General features: G+C 41.1%; 1 protein-coding gene across 1 annotated transcript in view; it reads right to left on the reverse strand.

Moving 5' to 3' along the window:
• Positions 1 to 22,025, reverse strand: part of SYNE2 (spectrin repeat containing nuclear envelope protein 2) — a 351,232-nt gene that overhangs the window by 295,190 nt on the left and 34,017 nt on the right. The window contains exons 2-3 of the mRNA XM_066608185.1: positions 14,252 to 14,365; positions 824 to 885 (exon numbers count right to left, since the gene is read on the reverse strand). Of these exons, the coding sequence (XP_066464282.1) occupies positions 824 to 885; positions 14,252 to 14,330 (141 nt within the window). The 5' untranslated portion in view covers positions 14,331 to 14,365. The remainder of the gene's footprint in view (positions 1 to 823; positions 886 to 14,251; positions 14,366 to 22,025) is intronic.

Here is a 22,025-nt window from a genome sequence, read left to right on the forward strand (position 1 = left end):
AGCCTGTACAATGCAATAGGTCAGCAGGAAGACAAAGCCAACAGGGGATGAGTGGGGAGCGGCAAGTCTTCGCTCTATGAGCTCTGTGTTAGGTTTTGCACGTGGCAGACATGTTTTTATAAAACACCTGTATCTTGGACAACCCCACTAAATGTAACCTCTTGTTATGTATAGCAATCACCAACTACTATACGACAGAACTGGAAAATAAATAAAATAAACCTACAGCCATATATTATATATAGGGTGGGTTTTAGAGGTCTTTAGCCAAGGGCTTGTTCACATCAACGTTGGAGATTCCGTTGGAGCTTCCACCTCGGATTAATTTTAAAATGCAAGGCAAAAGAGTGCTGCAAACACTGTTTCATCCTGTAGCATTTCAGATGGTCAAACAGAACTCATTATAGTCAATGGGGTCCGTTAATGCGGTTCGGCTCCATCATCAGACAAAAACCACTGTCTGAGTGGATCCATTCCTTTAATGAAGAAGGAAACCGAAAACACTGATGTGAACAAAGCCTTACTTGCTGTAAATGAGGAAGTTCTCTATGTTTTTTTTTTTTTTTTAAGCGTGAGAACCCCTTTAATGGACTGTGATCAAATTCTACCATCACTCAATCCTTGCTATCTAATCTAGAGGGGGAAAAAGATGATCAGGGAAGAGGAAAAGTGACAGTAGGGGACAGAAGAAGCTGCTCTCCTAGTATTAGCAACATGGATTATGTAGAATGTAGGCCTTTCACCACAAATACAGAAGCACCCCTGAGCATATTAGCCTTAAAGTTCGTCTGGCCAATGAAAATCATAAGTAAATTGTTATTACCTTTAACAGCTGCGAATTGATCCAGTTGGAGAAAGTCCTCTTCTGTGTATCCTCTTGCTCAGCTGTCAAATAAAAAAAGAAAGATGTAGCCAAAAACACCGATCAATCATAAACTAGTCTCTTGACATTTAACGCTTGTAACGGCAGTATATGTAACTAGCTCACTTGTAAGAGGCTGAGCTGCAATACCAAACAGAGCCCATATGCAAGAGTGGCGCTATTTCTCTGAGAGAAAAAAAACAGACTCTCACAGAAGAGAATCAAGTTTGTTGAACAGATTCCATAACTTCCAAGGAAGCGCACGTGTGTCACTATCTCTACATTCATTGTACACTTGGACGTGGTGAGTGGTAAGTGGATGGCTGCTGGGGGACCCTCTTGCCCAACATAGATGGACATCACATAGGCAGGATAAGCCATAAATATCTATGATGTGAATTCTTACTCCAGAACTGACAAACTATAAGACATATAACACAACAGAGTTAAATCTGTCTTGAAGTTCCTGCCAAACAGTAGTGCCACAGAGGATTATGGTATAAAGAATTGTTGGCAGCCAACACGTTGGAAAAATCTTGGTTTCACATATCATCATCTTAAGTTTTGTCGCCTTTTCAAAACCAACAAGGAATGTCTTGAAATCACGTAATGAATCATAAGGAGCTGTTTAAAACAAGGACCTAAAACTCTGCTTACTCTTCATACAACTGTCAAAATGGGAAGATACTGCTAGCATCCTAAGGGCTCTCTCACGTGAGCGGTTTTTACTGCGTATTACGCAAGCGTGTTTTGCGTGCAAAATACGCAGTAACTAACTTTACACGACTTTCAACAGTTCCTTGAACACACAGCACGTGAAATAGGCAAAAAAGTGCACAACATGCACTTTATTGGCATGTATTATGCACGAATACACACCAAGATAGTGTATGGGCATCTGTCGGCACACAGCAGTATGCAATCTAATGGAGATACGCGCACGGTAGGCGCCGGGATACGTTCGTGTTAGAACCCTAAAAGGAATGTATCACCTATTTTACTAATTGAAGCCACATAGAGGAACAATTTTTTTAATCTGTTTTTACGTTCCGACTGTAGTCTCTTTATTCCATTGCCTGTAAATGCCTCAGCTGCATCTAACAGCATTTAGGCATAGCTTTACAGTATTCTTATGGGCAATGGACACAATGGACAGGAGCTGACTGATCAACTTCTATGGGACTGTCTTTAGGCATGTTCTGTAACCTGTGTTGCCATCATTATACAGTCAGGGGGAGTAGATATGTTGTCTTCATTGTAATCATGCCTGTGATGAGGCTGCTGAAACCTTTTCTTTCACAAAACTGAAGTGTCAGACTAAGCTTAAAGGGGTTTTTCAGGCAAAAATTGACAATCTATCCTCCAGATAGGTCATCAATACCGCTAGTTAATTGCCGAGGACTCGCCATATGGAATCTCTGGCTAGCATCTGGCTGGCTGTCACTGCAGTGGACCGTGCGTATGTCAAAGAAGTCCGAACCGGAAGTGGCCTAGCTGGCTTCACTCTAATTGAAATCACAATTTTTAACTGAAAATAATTAAAAACAAATATTAAAAGGAAAAAAAAAGGTTAACAAAAAAACTTGATTTATACAATGTGTCATTTTCTGATGCGATTCCTTTTAAAACTGCACAAAGACTGATTGTACAGAGGAATCTTTGATTTAGGGTAATCCATGATAATCTGAGACGATCCTTTTAAATAATTCAGAATGTTTCCAATGACTGTTCTTGTTACAAGTGGAGACCATGAGAAGTCTGTGCCAAGTCATTTCTAGCACCTTGCTTTAGGATGCATAGGCCACAGAACTAACTTTGCCCTTAAAATCTACCACATTTGGCTACTATTTTATCATACATTACCAGGACTATGGGGCCTTTTCCAAGTTTCATATTGTTGTAGTATTGGACTTTTCCTTGGAAAGGTTTTGTATTTTAAACTTGTTCAATTTTATCTGCTGTCATGCAAGATGTTGTGATTGTATTATTTATTCATGTTTAACATTGTTGCTAAACTAATAATAAACCTTTACATTTGGAAAAAAATGACTTTAACACAAAGCTGTGGCCTATACATGTGGCAAACCTGCCATGATGGCCAAAAACAAACTTTATTTATATCACTTTCTAAAGTCACCTCTGGTGAACCAAAATAATGGTAGCACCCTTAAATAGGAGCAAACTAGAGTACCTGTTTACCAAACTGAAACATAGGGCAATGCAGAAATAGCCAACGGACAAACCAACATCACCCACATGTGCAATACAACAGGTATGCCCTCATAATACATCGCCCGCCAGCTTTTGGAGATGGGAAAGATGAGCAAGAAAGGTACCAAATGTAACAAAGCAAATCATTAAATTTCTCATTCTTTCAGATGTCACAGAACCTTCATAACAGAGCCAAAGCGCAGTGCCCTCCCAACAGAGCCAACCGCAGTGCCCTCCCAACAGGGCCAACCGCAGTGCCCTCCCAACAGGGCCAACCGCAGTGCCCTCCCAACAGAGCCAACCGCAGTGCCCCCCCAACAGGGCCAACCACAATGCCCTCCCAACAGAGCCAACCGCAGTGCCCTCCCAACAGAGCCAACCGCAGTGCCCTCCCAACAGAGCCAACCGCAGTGCCCTCCCAACAGAGCCAACCGCAGTGCCCTCCCAACAGGGCCAACCGCAGTGCCCTCCCAACAGAGCCAACTGCAGTGCCCCCCCAACAGGGCCAACCGGAGTGACCACCCAACCTAGGTTGATATATATTTTGTAGCTGGCTCTATTGTGTTACTACTCTACTCTCTTCTAGCAGAGATTGAAAACTTCTGCACCTGCAGTACTAAAACAAGGATAAGTTAACCACATAAACATAACCTGTTGGGGTCAAACAACATATCTACAGTAAGGATTTAGCAGGAGACTCAAATAGGATGTATACTTCAGATAGATGGCAACCAAATGCTATTTACTCCCCCTCCCCACACCACATCCCCATAGACTCACAGACAATGAGCTTGGCCTTTTACACGCAAAGATAAATCAATAAAATGGCCTAATAACCGAACGAATTAACGACATTTTTGCATAAAATTACTCGCACCTAATCATCTGTATTTTCCCTCATTAGCTAAATAAACTTCCTTAGCAGCTGGGCATGTGTTTGTGCGAGGGTTTATCTGGCCAGCAGATTCCATTGTCTTTCTCCCTTGCATACACCAGGACTACATTGTCTTTTCCCATCATGAGTAAATAATGCACTCATTGTGTATGCAAAGCAAACAAAACCATCCTTAAAGGGGTTGTCTCGCGAAAGCAAGTGGGGTTAAGCACTTCTGTATGGCCATATAATGCACTTTGTAATATACATCGTGCATTAAATATGAGCCATACAGAAGTTATTCACTTACCTGCTCCGTTGCTGGCGTCCCCGTTGCCATGGCTCCGTCTAACTTCGGTGTCTTCTTGCTTTTTTAGACGCGCTTGCGCAGATCTATCTTTTCCATTCGGCTTGGCTCGGCATCACCGGCATTTTGGCTCCGCCCCCTTGTTCGCGTCATCGCGAAGCTCCGCCCCCGTCACATGTGCCGATTCCAGCCAATCAGAGGCTGGAATCGGCACATGTGACGGGGCGGAGCTTCGCGATGATGCGTACAAGGGGGGCGGAGCCAAAATGCCGGTGATGCCGAGCCAAGCCGAATGGAGAAGATAGATCTGCGCAAGCGCGTCTAAAAAAGCAAGAAGACACCGAAGTTAGACGGAGCCATGGCAACAGGGACGCCAGCAACGGAGCAGGTAAGTGAATAACTTCTGTATGGCTCATATTTAATGCACGATGTATATTACAAAGTGCATTAATATGGCCATACAGAAGTGCTTAACCCCACTTGCTTTCGCGAGACAACCCCTTTAAGTTGCTGGAGGAACTGCATTCAAATGGAACTAATTCTGAGCGGCTTCACGATGGTTTTTATGTCGGCTAAAAACCAGTCGCTAACGGCAAGTGAATGATTAGTGCACGACTGCTTACATTTACACGTAACGGTTATCGCTCACTTTCGGCCATTTGAATGAATTTTGAGCAATAATCATTGCATGTAAAAGGGCATTAAGCCACAGCCAGAAACCTCTAACAATGGCAAGTTCTAGCTTGTTCAAATCCAAAGGCCCGATTCTTCTTTTCCCTAAACATCTGCCGTCTGGACAAAGTCACACATTACATGGGCAACCAGTCTGACCGTAGTCGGCAGATTTGGCTGACATTAATTTAATGTGTATGGCCACCTTAAGAAAAAGCTGTGGGAATAACAAAAAGCTTGATATTCAAGCAGACTTTTTACTAAGGGAGGCAACACTAGAATATTGGATTAAGAAAGTGGTGTTTTAGAGAAGAAAATTTAGCCATTTCTGGCCATTAGCAAGCTATTTGCGTCTTCCTCATATCAGACCAATCTGCCAGACAGGATATACAAAATCTCCTCAAGCTTCCCATCTGCCCACTTACTACAGCTGAAAGCAAAGTGCAGGAAATACTTGTATCACTCAAGAAGGTCACTGACATTTCCCATTGTATAACCATGATAAAAGTAATGGCAAAACAAATATAAAACAATTAAAATTTAAGGTGTATTGAGGTAGAGAAAAGCACCGTAGACACCAAAGTGTGCCATATGACCACTTATCACTAGGAGGACATATGGAGCCATAATAAGGCAAAGTGCATGAACCCTTATTGGGAAAGCTGGACGACAACCAATACAGTCATCATTATGGTTTCCTGTGGAAGAAGCTTGAGTAGAAGAAGTCAAGACCTCTATTCTCCTAAATGAGATACACCAAATTTGCAGTATATATTTTTTTACAAATTCAGCCCATGAGGCAAGCTCTTGGATGAAGTACAGTAAAAAGTTACTTCAATAGCTTCAGAATTTAATGCCAATTGGACCGAGCATGAATTTTCAGCATTTTGGTCTCCACAACTGCTGCAACATTAGCAAATAAAGTATAAAACGTACCAAGTCAATAAAATAGGATGGGAGCGCAAGAACCTCCCATCGCAAATGGATGAGATTTTGGTAGTGTCAAGAAGCACTTAAAAGAGATGTATCACTTTTTTTACTAATTTAAAAGACACATTTTCCATAATCAGTTCTTTTCTAACTAGCTTTTTAAAATGCTATTGTCTGTATTGATCATGGGAGCAGCTATCTTGCCTTTACTGCAGAGATAGGCTTTGCAGCAGCCTCATGGACCATTCACACAATTGATTTCTATGGGAGACTGTTGTATTCATGGTCAGTAACATGTGGAGGGAGAAGAGGTGGGCTAAGACTATAGCTCTAGCTTATTAAGCAAAAACAAAAAACTTAGCATTGTCTTGAAAGTTCTGGTGTCTTTTGTTCAAGTCAAAGCATTGACAACATCTGGATGAAGTTTGCATGCTCTTTCTATCCTTGTGTGGATTTCCTCCTAGTCCTCCGCTTTATTTAGATAAAAATACTGGAGGTTTAATTAGCTTTCTATTAATTAATCCCTAAACTAGACTGAGAGCCCCTTAGGGAATGAGGACTGACGCAGAACAATTGATTGGCACCATATAAGAAACAGAAAATAGTAGATAAATAGCGCTGCTGGTGGTGGCACATACCAAGGACATGCCAGCAGCATGACTGTCCCCTCCATTACTCTGGAGGAACAGAAGCAGCTGCAACTTTAATTTCCCCCATCATGTTTAATAAGGGGGAATAGAGGAGACTTTGTATTGGAGTTTTTCTTTAAGGTTATGAGTCATTCAAACATTTGCAGCTTATTTTAGGCAGCTTGAAAACTTGTGCATTCAATATTACATCTTGCATATTTAGCAGTTATGTGGTAGACATTAGTCAACATGCACGATCTTGTATAACAGCTGCTGGTAAGCCATGGTTCTGGAACGTGCGGCCCTATTCTTACAGGCATGAATCATGTCCAGCATAATACACAGCTGTACTTAGAAAACTGGAAATTGGTCTCATTGTCTTATAATCACACTAACTCAAGTTCCCCAGTGGCAATAGCAGAATGCAGTTCTTCATTATGATGTCTGTATTCTGTCAATGGAGCAATGGATAGAGGACATCTTCATTATGATACAAGCACCTATGCTCTCTACACTCACATAAAAGGTCTAATGCACTCTGTACAAAATTCCAAATTGTGCCCTCCGAGCCTCCCTTACATGCATGTATTCTTCACGGTTATGTAAGATGTTCGCTGCATATTTCATGTCTAAAGAAGTTGTGCCTTTAAGAAGGAGGGGGGGGGGGCTGGGACATCAGAAGCAGAACAGGGGGTCAGCACCATCTTGGCCAGAGTGAAAGCTGCCTAGCTGGAACCAGGCACATTGTTCTACTGCCCTAAGGAGTAATTCCCTACCATAAAAGTGTAAAAGACATTCCGCTGGTAACTCATCTTATGCAGAAAAGGAAGAAATGATTTGACTGAAGTGAATTGACTCTCTCTCTCCCAAAAATGTTGCACTGAACATAAAGTTAATTAACCCTTCTAGTCAGAGGCGTAACTTGAAGCTCCTGGGCCCCAATGCAAAACCTGTAAGGGGGCCCCCCAAATATAATGCTTTATTCATAGTATTAGGCTCCCTATATGAAGAGAGGCCTTATGGGCCCCCCAAGGCTCCTGGGCCCGGGTGCAACCGCATCCCCTATAGTTACGCCCCTGCTTCCAGTCCTAAGGGCAAAAATACAGAGACTGTGCAAATATCGGAGACTCTGAAATCCAGTTGCAGTTTGCTACATTGTTTTGTACGTTTTCTTTTGCGAATAGTTATCATGTTGCAATAAATATTGTTCAAGTACTGAACCCAGTAGACAGACCCGGAGACATTGTAATAAACAGCCAAAGATGTGGTCACTTCGGTCATGGCATAAGGAGGAACTGGAGAAGAAAGACAGAGGTAATTCTCTGCAACGCAAGACACTGGTCTGGACCCCAATGTGTCCCCAACACAGTCATAACATAACTACCCTCACCTCAAATGAACCCATCCCTGCCTACTGCATGCACATTTCATATCTAGCCATAATATGCTATTCATAGAGTTTTATGAGCCCATACTGAACCTAAATATGCTTCTGATTTCATAAAGAGGTTTTTCTATCAGATTCACACGATTGAGGGGAGAATACTCAATAATACATTACTGCATGAAGGCACCATATGATGGCACAGGATCCCCAGTAGGAACTTGAAGGAACTCCCTTCATACAGGCATAGTGCTGCCTGTATTCCGGTGTAGTGATGTTGAGGAGGGTAGCAGTAGCACATGTGAGGTGCAGGACAGCTCATGGAGTGTATCATATGTGGCATCATTACTAGACTGTAAGCCTGCATGTTGCACTACATGTATCTGTGGGACTGGCACCCTTTGTATGCCTTATCTATGTGCAAGTATAATACTAAGCCCCCCCCCCCCCCCCCACCCCCCAATATGTGGTAAGCGTGAGTGGTTGTTCATCAGGATTTCCTAACAGTACAATGCTCCTCCATATAGCAATTTGCCTGTCTGCATGCTGTTGGGAAGTGTATTTTGTACATGCCCTTGTAATTTTGTATCAGTACACCAGCAATTATGGCTTCTAGCAGTGATTTTTGAGGGTAGCCATAGCAAATTTGATTTCTCCACATGTGTTATTTCCCATTAACTGAATCTCTCTGGCTCGCAAATAGGAAAATTGTATACAGGAGAATTGCTTTAAGCATGAAGGGTGATAATTCAAATTTAGGAAAACATTAAATGTAAAATAAATCTAATTAATCAGTCCTTCAGTTTTCTTCTGTCAAGTTGTTGCCAAGATTTGGGGTCTGAGCACGTATTACTGCATATGAAAACAGATTTGCAATTCAAGAGTTTTGGAAAGTTGAGACACAACCTCTGTAATGGTAGCAAAATGCTGCCATTCTACTGTAAATCAGATTATTTGCTTCCTTAGGGCAATGAAAAGTATGTGTAAGGGTGTGTGCATATATATACATTTTTATTCATCTAAATCCCTACAGGCGATTCTGACATTGCTGCAAATCCTCCTGCCAAACTGGATCTAGAAGTAACTTAACTGCAAATACAGTATCAAACTTTTGAGAAATTCATTACAAGACTTGTCTGCTTTGGACGAACCCTTGTATCGGCTCTAACAAGTACCCATTTCACAAACAGCTCCGCTTATGGAGTTGGAGTAATTTAGGAAATAATATGGGACGGGTACCAGGAAATGTGCAAAGTCTGCACAATATAGGATCCCTTTACATTGCCTGTAAACTGCAACTTCAGAGAACACAGGGAAAGTCGTGATTCCTCAGATTATAGGGACAATTGCCCTGGAGCCTTCATTACCATGTTACATTTCTTCTCAGTCACCTCCAGCTAAAGTATATATTTGAAATTACTTTAGGTGTACCCCCAAATATTCCATGTATTAACTGTATGGCAGAAAGGACAATACAGCATCAACAGTAGATTGCCATTGGATCCTGTTGCCATTTGCATTACCTGCTAATAACTATCCAATGTTTATGTCCAGTTTATAAATACTGAATATGTGTAAAATACTTGGTTCATTTCTGATATGGTATGCTATGAGTAAGACCGGCTTCACATGCGGTCAGTGCCCACGCGGAGAATCCGTAGCTAATTGCACGCATTGAAAGGTGTGTACTTTTGCTTTTTCCTTCACACTCATGGATACGAATTGCGCATTCCGTGAGCAGAGGAAAAATCCCAGCATGCTCTATTTTGCTGCGGACTCCGCGTGGACAGCCTCCATTGAAGTAAATGGAGGCCGTACGACCCGCAGCCTATACGCAATTGACACTGGGCCGCTGGTACCAGTGCCATCGCCTAGTGAGGGCATGGGAAATATAAATATATATTTTTTAAAATCTGTACTACGCATGACCACCTGCAAGCCAACACGGTCATCCACATTACAGATTTTACAAATACGAGGGGGTCGCAGCTGGATTCCGCTGCTCGGATCCCGCCATGTGTAGCCGGCCTAAGAGCGCATTTTAGCTCAAAACGCACATGTAGAAGATTTCGCTGAGTAGTGCGCCCCAAGTATTCTTAATATGATAAAATAAAATTGACAATAATGTAATTCTCTACCATAAAAGTGAAAAATGAGCAAAATGTAAACCTATTCTAACATCTCCGGCTAGATAATCAGAAGTAAAGCTAATGCTTCTATTAATGACACGTTCCATATCTCAAGTACTGTTACAAGCATGAACTTGACTATGGCCACACCTGAATCTTGTCCAGCTCAGTATAAATATGATAGACGCTGCATACACGCAGCACAATTTGCCATTGGATCCCAGTTAGCTATTCAAACAGGCAAAGCAAAACACATGAATAATGATATCAAGAGACTGGCCGCTCATATTGGACTTGTGGTGTAACCATTCTTTATATAGATTCCTGAAAGTTAATATTTTTGCCTTTTTTAATATAAATTGTAGTCCGCTGTAGTCTCCATGCAGGATGGGGTGATCAGCAGCAGAAGGGCAGTGGTACAGTGCAAGCACAGTTTTATGTGTGGATCCTAATTTAACCACTTTATGACCAAGACCTTTGATGCTTAAATGTGCACATCAAAAAATAATATTGTCAAGATATTATATTCTAAGGGTTAATTTCCTTTCTTGTTGCCCATTTTTTACTTTTTCTGGCATAGATTATGTTTCTAGTGGTACCAGGACAGGAGCAGAAACTTTTAATTTTACTTTTTGTATAGACACGACTGGGCAGAGACTGAGAAAAAATAAAGAAATTTTGAATTTTACAATTTCTAATTCAATGTAAAACATTTGAGAAAACAAATGCATAAAAAAAAAACTTCTTACACTTCTGTACATAATACTAAATCTATCAATGGAAGACTTGCGGGCAACGTTCCCCATTTTTAATTTTTTGCTTTGCCTTTCATTAGATGGTAATTAGTTTACTTTAACTTTTTATTGGTGGCAGCAGATCATTACAACTCCCTGCAACATTTTACTAGTGTTTGTCCATACCCAGTCTGCCAGGAGAGCCAGCAGAGACTGTGTATGGCTGTGAGTCTACTGCACATGCCTTGGTATCATACGCACACGGTCATGCGCAGTGTGATTCTGTCTTTTTTTTTTTAATTCCCTGCTCTGTTTCATAGTGGGGTTGCGTATGAAATCTACACCTATATGCACTGCATTGCGTATAAACAGCGTTTGTACACACTACCTATACAAAAGTATAGGGTTCACTCTGCATGGGCCGCAGAGGAATAGAGCATGCTGCGACACGCAGTGTCTACATGCACATGTGCAAGGATCAGTGAAAGTCCATTGACTTTTATGGACTCCATTCACCGTGTATCACACAGCCGTGCATCGCACGCATAATACACGATGAAAATATGGTCATAAACATGAGCCCTTACTATTAATGGAGGCAGGTTGGCCTGGGATGATCTCGGTCTCTCTCTGCCTCCATTCAGTTGAATGACCATCGCTCCTATGTAAAGCACAGGAGCAATAGTCACTGGGACGGCTGTCGGCACTTATACACCTGACAGCTGCTCCATGTAAAGGTACTTTAAGTGTTAACACCTAATTAATTCATACATTTTTTTTTAGAAGAACTAACAGAAGAACAGCACAAGACCGAGTTCTAAGAATATATGCTCTAGAATTGGTGTATTATTAGCAATATAAGTACTTACTTAAGGAGACATGTCAAGAGAGGTGACAATGCATAATTAAAAGCTATGTAACTTTCTGATATACTACATCTTTCAATTCCTTAATATTTTCAATCTCTGTGTCCCATTAGTAAATGGAACAGTCTCGAAAACCCATACAGACCTTATACCTCTCATAGCTGGCAGTTTATGATGCCAACCATAAACTCAGAAATGGAGAAATCATTATCATCAAACCTGGGGCATTAGAGGCACCTCAGGTGCCGGGTACCAGGATGGGGCAACAACAAGCCACCGTGTCTTGGCCAAGGTGTTTAAATACAGCACTAGGCCACCAAGATATGTGTCTGTTGTAGAAGTATCTTATATGTTGAATAACTTGCAGACCCACAGAAGGTGAACAGTGTGATGTAGACCTGCAGTGTGAGATCTCTTCTAGCTTGGTTTGACATAATATGTTAGAAAAGGTTTTATAGCCTGAAAAAAATAACATCCCCAAGTCAGGCAAATATTAGCACCAATGATTATGGCCATCTGACACAAATGGGTCAGATTCCGGGATTCCGCAGTGAATCCCAGTCTTCCTCGAAAGAGAGCATGCTGCAGGGGTGGGGGGAACCAAGAAAAAAACGCTTTTCCATTGCATGCTATGGACGGTATTTGCAGTGGAATCCGGAGGCGGACGCCCGCTCCGGATTCTGCAATGCAAATCCACCCGTGTGCAGGCGGCCTTATACAGTATTTACCTGACAACGACGGCAGCTGATCAGTATCGAACTATCAGATATTCTAAATTACTGGACAGTAATCAAATAATAACCAGAGGAGTCTCCTCATTGGTCATCACTGCTCAGTCTCCTGTTGCAGTTCTTATAATATACCTAAGTATTTTTTAGTTTTATTCTGGAAACAAATGCTGGACTATCAGAATTGCCATAAATGTAGACAAGTCTGGATTAAAAGGATATTAAAGAGAATCTGTCAGTTGCATATTGTGTCCAAACTACAGGCATCATGTTATAGAGCAGGAGAAGCGGAGCAGACTGATAAATAGTTTTGTTGGAAAAGATTCAGTGTAATTTGTGTTTTATTCATTTATACCCCTGCTCATTCTTAGCTCAGAGGTCCAGTAGGCGGTCCTATCAGTGATTGGTAGATACCTCTTTAATAACAGTCATGCACAGTCAATCACTGATAGGACCGCCCATTGGACTGTTCAGCTCAGAATGAACAGAGGTTTAAATGAACGGAACACAAAGTTATACTGAATTGTTTCCCATAAAACTATATATCAGTCTACTCAGCTCCTTCTGCTCTATAACATCATGCCTGCAGAATGGATTGCATTTTCAAAACTAATAGTTTCCCTTTAAGAAATTGCCAGCTATAGAATTTCAAAGTAGATCTAACATAGAAAACACATATGTGTTGCATGTATGCGCATATGACAATATTTTGACCAGGGCAGAACACTGGGTGGGGATATGTGATTCATACTTCAACACAGGACCTGATCAAAGTGCCATTCGAATCCCTACTTATCACAGCCCTGTTTTATCTACAGGTGTGTTTCCTAAATAAACAGGGAGAGGTGGAGATATTACAGGACAGCCAGGTCTCCATAACTGATTTCAGATATGGGTGACTAACACTATTAAATATAAAGGTGGTTTGGTTTTAAAGACAGACCCTTCTTCGGAGATGTAATGTTGCTTGACTCAAAGATAACTGAATTTTGAGAGAAGTTGCTGCCTGCTTCTTATTATCTACAAGGGAAATGTGGTATCATATGTTCTCCACATTGGTATATTGAGGAAAGGTCCAAAAGCAGGGATTCCTCTCTATGACCTTCATATGCTCTGAGACATATGGACACGGGTGGTTCTGGAAGGACAACCCTGAAGTAACTTAGAAAAATAGTTTCCTCACAAGTAGATGAATTAGTATAAGTGCATCTGAAAATACTGTAGCTGAATATTGGGGCCGATCTATGAACACAGTCATTGAGACATCATACAGTAGTATGGCATGATGGAACAATTTGTAGTCTTTAGGACAAGCATTAAGTTCAGTTCAGTTCAAGCTTGGTGCAGATTCAACAGCTGTCATTTAATCAATACAGGCAAGCAGTGACCCGATTACCTGGGGCAACCTATTTACTACGAGCGACACACTTGCATTAGTTCTTCGCAGCTTCTCTGCTACTGTTTGACAACAGTCTAACTCAGAACAGAGACTTCAGATCGACAAAACGAATTTTGTTCTACTGTGAAGAACAAGCGTTGACAAAGATAAAAGAAGCCCATGTACAGAAAGAGTAGACCAGGACCTTGATCTCCAAATGTTAAGTTACTAAATGAGTGACCCATCCAGAAACAATTGTGTGGTCTCTTGCATGCAGCCAAATAGGCAGTAGAAAGCACTGGCATGTTCCCTAGGTAAGAAATATTGGGGTGTTTCAGAAATGGGCATTAAGCCTCCCAAAACCCAAACTTTCAGATTTTATCTAGAGTTTCACTTTAAGGAAAAGGAACTCGAAAGGTGGGAGTGGGGTGCTATGCCTACAAAGTGACCGTTCTTCTGCACAGATTGCATAAATCTAGCTATTTAGTTTTTCAGCGTTCTATAATTTTTTATGTTAAACAGAGTATTATTGAAAGAATGAAGTTACCTTGCAGAACATGGTATCGCTGGACTACGGCGAGCTGGTCCTCTGCTGCGGACAACGAGGATCCACTGTCAGATGACATGTTATAGACCTCATAGGTGTGGAGACCAGGCGAGTCTGTAATAGAGAGAGATGTACTGCATAAGAAATAAAGTGTGTTATCAGCATGTAGAACAGCAGAGATCTCCACCCTTTCTGCCCTTCGGCTATTGTCAACGTATAGATAAATATTCTCAGGTTCATGAATAAAACTAGAGCAAATAAAGAGAAAGTTGATGACCACAGCAGCCAATCACATTTCATGCCTCATTTTGCAATACAGTACTGGGTTACAAAATGCAATTTGATAGTTACTATAGAGATTAGCTCTGCGTTGGGCTAATTATTAGGTTCTTTTGCCATTTGTCCTCAGAATCATGACATCATGGTTACTTGCATGTGGTGATCCATCATGTCATTTATATGATCCAGAAGACGCTACATAGAGGATAGGGTAGATCAGAATGCAGTCCCACGCTGGTGATGAGTGTATGATTAGTATAAGGATGCCAGAAGAACCAACACCTCTGCACTGTAAGTAAGAAACATTGGGGATGTTTTAGACATGGGCATTAAGCCAGACAGAACCCAAACCTTCAGATTTATCTAGAGTTTCACTTTAAGGAGGAGAAACTGCATATAAAAAATAATTTTGGAATGGGGAATCTTAGACCTTTAGGTTTATTATTAGGAGTCTTTATTGAAGAAATGTACACCATTTCGTAATGCAACATTTTCATACGTGACCCACATGGTTTATGAGATATGCTAGATCAGTGCTTCCCAAACTCCAGTCCTTACAGCCCCTCCAACAGATCATGATGATTTTACGATATCCTATAGTAGGAACACCTGTGGCAATGTCTGAGGTACTGACAATAATTACATCACCTGTGTAATACTGAGGAAATCCTGAAAATCTGACCTGTTAGGGGGTTGGGAAAACACTGTTTTAGACAATATGTCCTCGAACGGTTTTGTCCTAGGCCTTACCAGTCAAACCATGGGTATGCTTCGGCCAGTCCAGCAGTCAACATTCATGTCAAAAGAGGGGCACGTAGAATTGGTGTGGCGAGTATACTGCAGTAAATTCAGCACATTTTCTTCATAATCATAGTGCTAACCACAATGCCCCAACGCTGCCCAAGAGTCAGTCAGAACATCCCTCGTGCTAACCACGGTCCCCTAATGCACACTATAATGCTCCAAATAACAGTTATTGTGACTTAACTCAGCATAAGGCCGCCTGCACACGGGCGGGTTGGATTCCGCATGCGGAATCCGGCAGCGTGATCCAGCTCTGGCAGCAACGGTGTCCATGGGTACTGGCTTTTTTTACTTTTCATTTGTACTGCGGATGGTCCGCACAGCTCGCCATCAAACATGCGCAGTGCAGAATTTATTTATTTTTTTAAACTCCTGCTTTTTCCACGTCATCACCTAGTGATGACGCGATATCCGCGTCCGGGCCGTAGATCGGACAGCTTCCATTGACTTCAATGGAAGCAGTCCGTGCAAAAATGGAGCATGCAGTGATATTTCCTCCATGAGCAGAAACCGCAATTGGTTTCCAGTTGTATGCAGGAAGAATCACTTTTCCATAGCATGATATAGATATTATATGGACGTTACCTGCAGAACCCAGAGGCAGACGTATGCCACGGATTCCGCAATGCAAATCTGCCTGTGTGCAGGCGGCCTAAGGCCGTATTTACATGGCTGATAACTAGTTGCACCCCAGAATCTCAGGTGCAACTAGCATTGTACAACACACAAATTAATTTGCGTATCTTGCAATGTGCAAGATACGCAAATTAATAAAACTAATAGGGTCCGATTCAGTTTTTCTGTCTCACACTATCGGTGCTAGAGAAAAACCGCCCGCGTAAATTAACCGATTGGAAATCATGTGCTATTACAACGCAAAGGTTCTGTGTGTCATGCAAGCGCAAATTTTTCTTGCCTATATAAATATGGCCTAACACTTCTCTTTTCAAGCTCCTGCCTCTACGGTCACAATCGCATCCCTGCACTCTTCCTGTTTGTCTTCTTAGATGAAATGAGCTTCCATAAATGCACCATGCCGAGACAGAAGTAACATGTCCTGGCAGAGTGAGACTGCCCTACTAAAATTCAGTTCTATACTACAAAGGGTTAACAAACAATTCTGATATTGATCTTCCTAAGCCTGATTTCTGCTGGCATTGTAGTTTTAATCTCATCAGCTTAAAGGATTTTTGAATGTCTAAACCCAGGTTGCAGTGCTCGGAAATGCTCACACCTACAAATCAGGAGCTCTGTTCTGCTTATTAGCCAATTGCCACCCCACAGTTGCAGAGGCTTCACACCATGTGTATGGTATACCAAAGCTCTAGAAATGGTCACCAGCTGTCACAAAACCGTTGTCTGAATAGTCACTTAATAGATCATCAAAAATAATATAGATCGTTGTGCTTTTCTTTACACTGCAGTGGATGTTGCCAGAAAGACAAGCAAAACGGATTTTAGAGCCGCGACCGTTTAGTCAAGAATGGATTACGGATGTTTTTCACATTATGGCTCTAGTGAACCGAACTTAAGACCCCACTGAACCCTAGATCTGTTACTTTTAACTAGTGATTATTAGACAAATAGTTATTAGGAGTCATTTATGACTACTCTATACAAATAAGATGTATAGCAACACACAGTGTAGCCATAATGTGTTTAAATGTCCAGAAGAAAAGGCAGACCCACAAAGAAGCATAACAAAACAACAAAAAAGCAAAAAGATGATACATCTTTAATATATACCGGTATATATATATAATAAATAACAGCACAAAACAAAAGTGGGGAAGGAAAGATTGAACATGCATATTGCTACACCATCAGGACTATACCATATCACACACATGCTTTATAGCACATTAATACAAAATGATCTCACCTGCTTGAAAAGAAAACACTCAAACATGCTAGGGTCCAATCTACACAACAGCGCATGTGTAGAATTATAGTGCAAGGGCAAGAAAATATCCTCAAGGGGTTTTTACACCCATCCGCTGCATAAGAGATTAATGTGCCCGTGTGCATCGCCGACCCCATATACAATGCATGCCTGATATTTTTCTAGTTATCAATTTGCTATAACGCATGTGTTTTTAATAATATGGTATTTTCTGATGAAGCTTCCCATGGTGCAGCGGTACACTTGTTTAGTCTCTCCTTACCCCTTTTTTCCCCTCACATGTTTTGTGCGGTTTGTTTGCATATTTGTAGTAAAGCTGGTTCATCTTTTTTTGGTATTTTGGTGGGCACCATGCCTCTTTGTGGGTCTGCCTTTTCTTCTGGAAGTTAGCAGTCATTTATAGGATAATGCTGTAAAGCACCAAGTGCTTTAGTAAAATATAGTAATAGATGAGGCATTTGCTTTAATTTGTGTGCATTATATTGTAGTATTACTATTATGATAATAAACTTATGTGCGTGATACATAGCCAATATCCTTCACTCAAGAAGATCTCATGTGTTTTGTCAATTTGGAGAAGGGCACTCCTGCACCTCCAAGCATCTCCCTCAAGTCTTTATCCCGTAAGTGTCAGGGACAGAACTTTAATGATGGGCACATCACTACTAAGCATAATGACATAATTCTCCACTTTACTGTTTCTTTTCATAGTCAAATCCACTCACTCCTTGTAAAAGCAAGGAAATATAACGTGTAAACAATGGAAGGCTTCAGAAGACCAGACTACATTATGTGCACATGTAGCATTTGCCAGTGTCTAGATTAGGTTTAATAGTTTCTATAAAATTTCTGCAAGTAATAAAAAGTACAAAACAAGAAGGTCACACAGGACCCATAAACAAGTAAAAGAGGAGGATATAACATTACAGAAACATTTAGAACAACCAGCATATACATGTTTCTCCCAATGACATTTATAATATATTGAACAGCTAGGTGAACAGAGGGAGTAACGTCCTACATAACCATTCGCTTAATGAGGTATAATATATTTGTAGTTCTCATTAACAAGGTAGGAATCTAATGTAGTACCATCCAATAACTAAGAGAGAAAGAAGAAAAGGAGAAAACAAAGAGGGGGGAGGAGTGAGGGACTAATGGGAATGGGTTCGGGTTCAAAATAAGAACCTCTGTCATCCAACAAGATATACAGGTCCTTGCTTGACTCTTCAGGTAAGAGTATTCAAGAAAATAGTTTTTGGAACTCCAAAAATGATTCAAAGTTAATCCACAATTGCCACACTGACAGATTTATCAGTTTTCTGGAGTGTTCTGCACTTAATTCCTCCATATGGCATTCTGACAGTGAAGGAACATGGGTGGTGCCAGTGCCTAGATTATAATACCTCCATAGATGGAGTAAAGTATGTCAGAAAATAAGCAAGGACTGTATCTTTTAGGGAGATGCAAAAATGGGGTTTGAGATGCAACAAATATTGAAATGTCATTCAACGATGACCTCTAACAACAGTGGGTGCCTCCACAGAAGTAGACAGACAAAAATTACAGAATTACCATCTTAAATGTTTTTGTAACAATAGTTCTCTGATGAATAGCGGATGACAGGAGGTCCCAGTCCTGGAACACCCAGCATTCACTTGTAGTCCGTTGGGAGCTTTTATAGCAAATATTGAATTTTCCGCAACACCACCACACCGTGATCATTAAGATCAATGGGATGTCATTACTAGGAACTGATGTTCTGGGTCCTCCGGATCAAGAGAGGTCCTTTGTAGCAGCTTTTCACTCTGGCCAAGGCCGGGCTCACACAACTGTATGGTAAAATGCTGTGTAAAAAATTGCAACATATGGAACGGCGCATCCCTGCATATTGTTGCATTTTTACTAGTGTATGCCAGCACATTTACGCACGTTGTCCTGTACTGGCTTCATGGGAGGTTTTTTACGTTCTTTTTTCATTTTTCTTCTCATGTCTCCTAGCAACATGTGTAAAAAACACTGCACATACGCAATGTAATTGCGTATGCACTGCATTTGGAACACAGCCATAGAGAACAATGCTTTCTTTTTTACGAGTGTAACATATGCAAGCTTAAGTGGAACGATGAAAATTAACGTACTTTCATTGACGCCATTTACCGCGTACATTGCACGCATAATATACAATGCAAATGCATTCATGTGAGCCCAGCCTAAGAGATGAGGGTCCTGAATGGGGAATTCCCTAGTAGAGTATTGGAAGATGGATGTATAAACCAGACAACCCTTTTGAATTAGTCGCCTTTGTGAATTATCATTTTTACAACAACCCACCAAAAAGTAGGTTATTTCTCATTCTAGGATGCTGAACAGAAAAAGTAAAATTAGTCTTTCATTCCACCACAATACCCTTGGTTATTCTGCCTGACTTCCAGAGGTCAAACTTCCCATTAGGTACAAATTAGCCATACCTGGGGAAAAGCGATGTTGCCTGCTTATCATGGTTTAAATAATTGCATTTATACAGTGCGTTTTCAATATTATACCTTAGTTCTAGTTTATGTGTGCATTTACATAGAGGGCATGGTTTGGCAGTAGATTTACTAAGAAGAGGGTCTGAAAGCTCTGCATGCTTGGTGTCTACGGGTTGCAGCAGGGGTGTAACTTTAGGGGATGTGGTTGCACCTGGGCCCAGGAGCCTTAGGTGGCCCGTAAGGCCTCTTTTCTCCATAGAGGGAGCCCAGTACTATGAATAAAGTATTATAGTTGGGGGCTCAGTTACAGATTTTGCATTGGGACCCAGAAGTTTCAAGTTACACCTCTGGACCGTTGTGGACATCCAGAAATTGAGTGAATCCATAAATTTTGGCTTATAAATAGAGTTGAGCAAACATGCTCGTCCAAGTATTAGCATACTCGATGGTGCTCGTTACTCAAGCGAGTACCATGCAGTGTTCGACCCCTCCCTGCATTACCACTTCCTGCACAGGTCCACAGCAGTATGTGGCTGGCTGGGGGGGGGGGGGGGGGGAGAAAGAAAGAGAGAAAGAAAGAGAAAGAGAGAAAGAAAAGAGAAAAAAAAAATTTAAAAAATCTTGGCACCCGGCGGGTCCAATACAAAAGTGCTCGAGTCTCCCATTGACTTCAATGGGGTTCGTTACTCGAATAGAGCTCTCAAATATTATGAAAAGCTCGACTCGAATGACGAGCACCCGAGCATTTTGGTACTCGCTCATCTCTACTTATAAATTATTCACATTTTTCTTATATATGTTTTTGTAGCATATTCTGCTGTATTCCTAAAGGATTCAAGCACATATTCTGGAAAGTATGTGGAACAAAACCACTTGACTGTCACTTTTTCCTTTTATTGGAGTGAGTCACCTGGGTGTCTTTCAGGAACTAAACCTAAAACTAAATGTATTTTCATGTGTCATCCAAGTGGTTTCCACAACTGTCTTCCCCATAAGTAATATTTTCTTTCCACTGCCGCCGTACAGCATTTCATAAAGTCACAAGTGGGATATTCATATACTGCCGATTATATCAAAGAATTTTTCAACTATGTCAATGTAACTATTATTAAAGTTATCAACCATTTACTAAGTTGCAGTAACAAGTTCATGCAGAGCCTGATTAGAGGAAATGCAGAACAGTCATTTGTCATGGGCCTCCACCCCCTTAAAGACATAAGTAACCCTTTAAAATTACTTATGTCTTTAAGGGGTTAGCCATGAGAACTAGTAAATCGATTACTCTTTTAGGTTTCAGTGGTCATAACTTGAAAAAAAAAAGTTTCAATGTAGCTTACAGTAGGACAGCTGGTTTTTTGCTGGAGAAGTTCTAGCTTTTACAGGAACCAATTTCAGGTACATATAATGTGTTCATTAACTAATTTCTTTGCTGATGGGCAATAAAAAATATATAAAATAATTAAGTATATTACTTAAAATAAGATAATTAAAATATTAAGCACAAGCTCAGTGTTGAATACTCATCTATATGGACATACACAACCAACAAAATTGCTCCACTTCCATCCCCTCCAGTCAGACGGGAAAGGACTGAGGCGAGAGAGGGGTACTAAAAAGTATAAAAATATACTACTGGACCTCAGTCACCACCAAAATTGGTTTCATCAGGGGTATATTTCATAGAGTAAGGTATATACTGGTAATATACAACACCAGCACTTTGAGCTAGTTTGAGTGACAGTTTGGAGCGATCATCTTTGCTGAACTCTAAGTAGCTAGTTAATGCAGGCGGATCGGAATACGGCTACGATAGCTCCGAGAACAATGCAGCCGTTTTGTATATTCTCCTCCCCGCGGACAGCAGATGTCACAGCTTCCGTCCCGGCTCCTCTCTGCGGATCCCCTGAACTCCCTTGTGTCCTGCACGCCGGGGGCTGCCTATCCACGGCACTGGTAGAAGTATAGCTGCGTCCAATCTATTCATTGTGGCCTGCCGTGGACGGTTAGGGTTAGGGATGATGTTCCTTTTAGGCTTACATTATTACTTGCTAATATTTCCATGTTGTAACATGCAATTATTTACAGCTCTACTGTTCTCTATGGGTGTGTTCGAAACACTGTGCATAAGCAATTACATTGCGTATCTACAACGTATTTCATTCATGATGCTAGGAGACATGAAAAGGAAATAAAATACAAAAAAGAAGAAACCAGTGCAAGATAGCATACGTAGAATACGCCGTACCTACGCAGGCATACGCGAACAAAAATGCAACAAAAGCAGGGATACGCAATTCCATACACTGCTAAAATG

This window comes from Eleutherodactylus coqui, chromosome 6 (genome assembly GCF_035609145.1).
Source record: "Eleutherodactylus coqui strain aEleCoq1 chromosome 6, aEleCoq1.hap1, whole genome shotgun sequence".
Taxonomy (NCBI): Eukaryota; Metazoa; Chordata; class Amphibia; order Anura; family Eleutherodactylidae; genus Eleutherodactylus; species Eleutherodactylus coqui.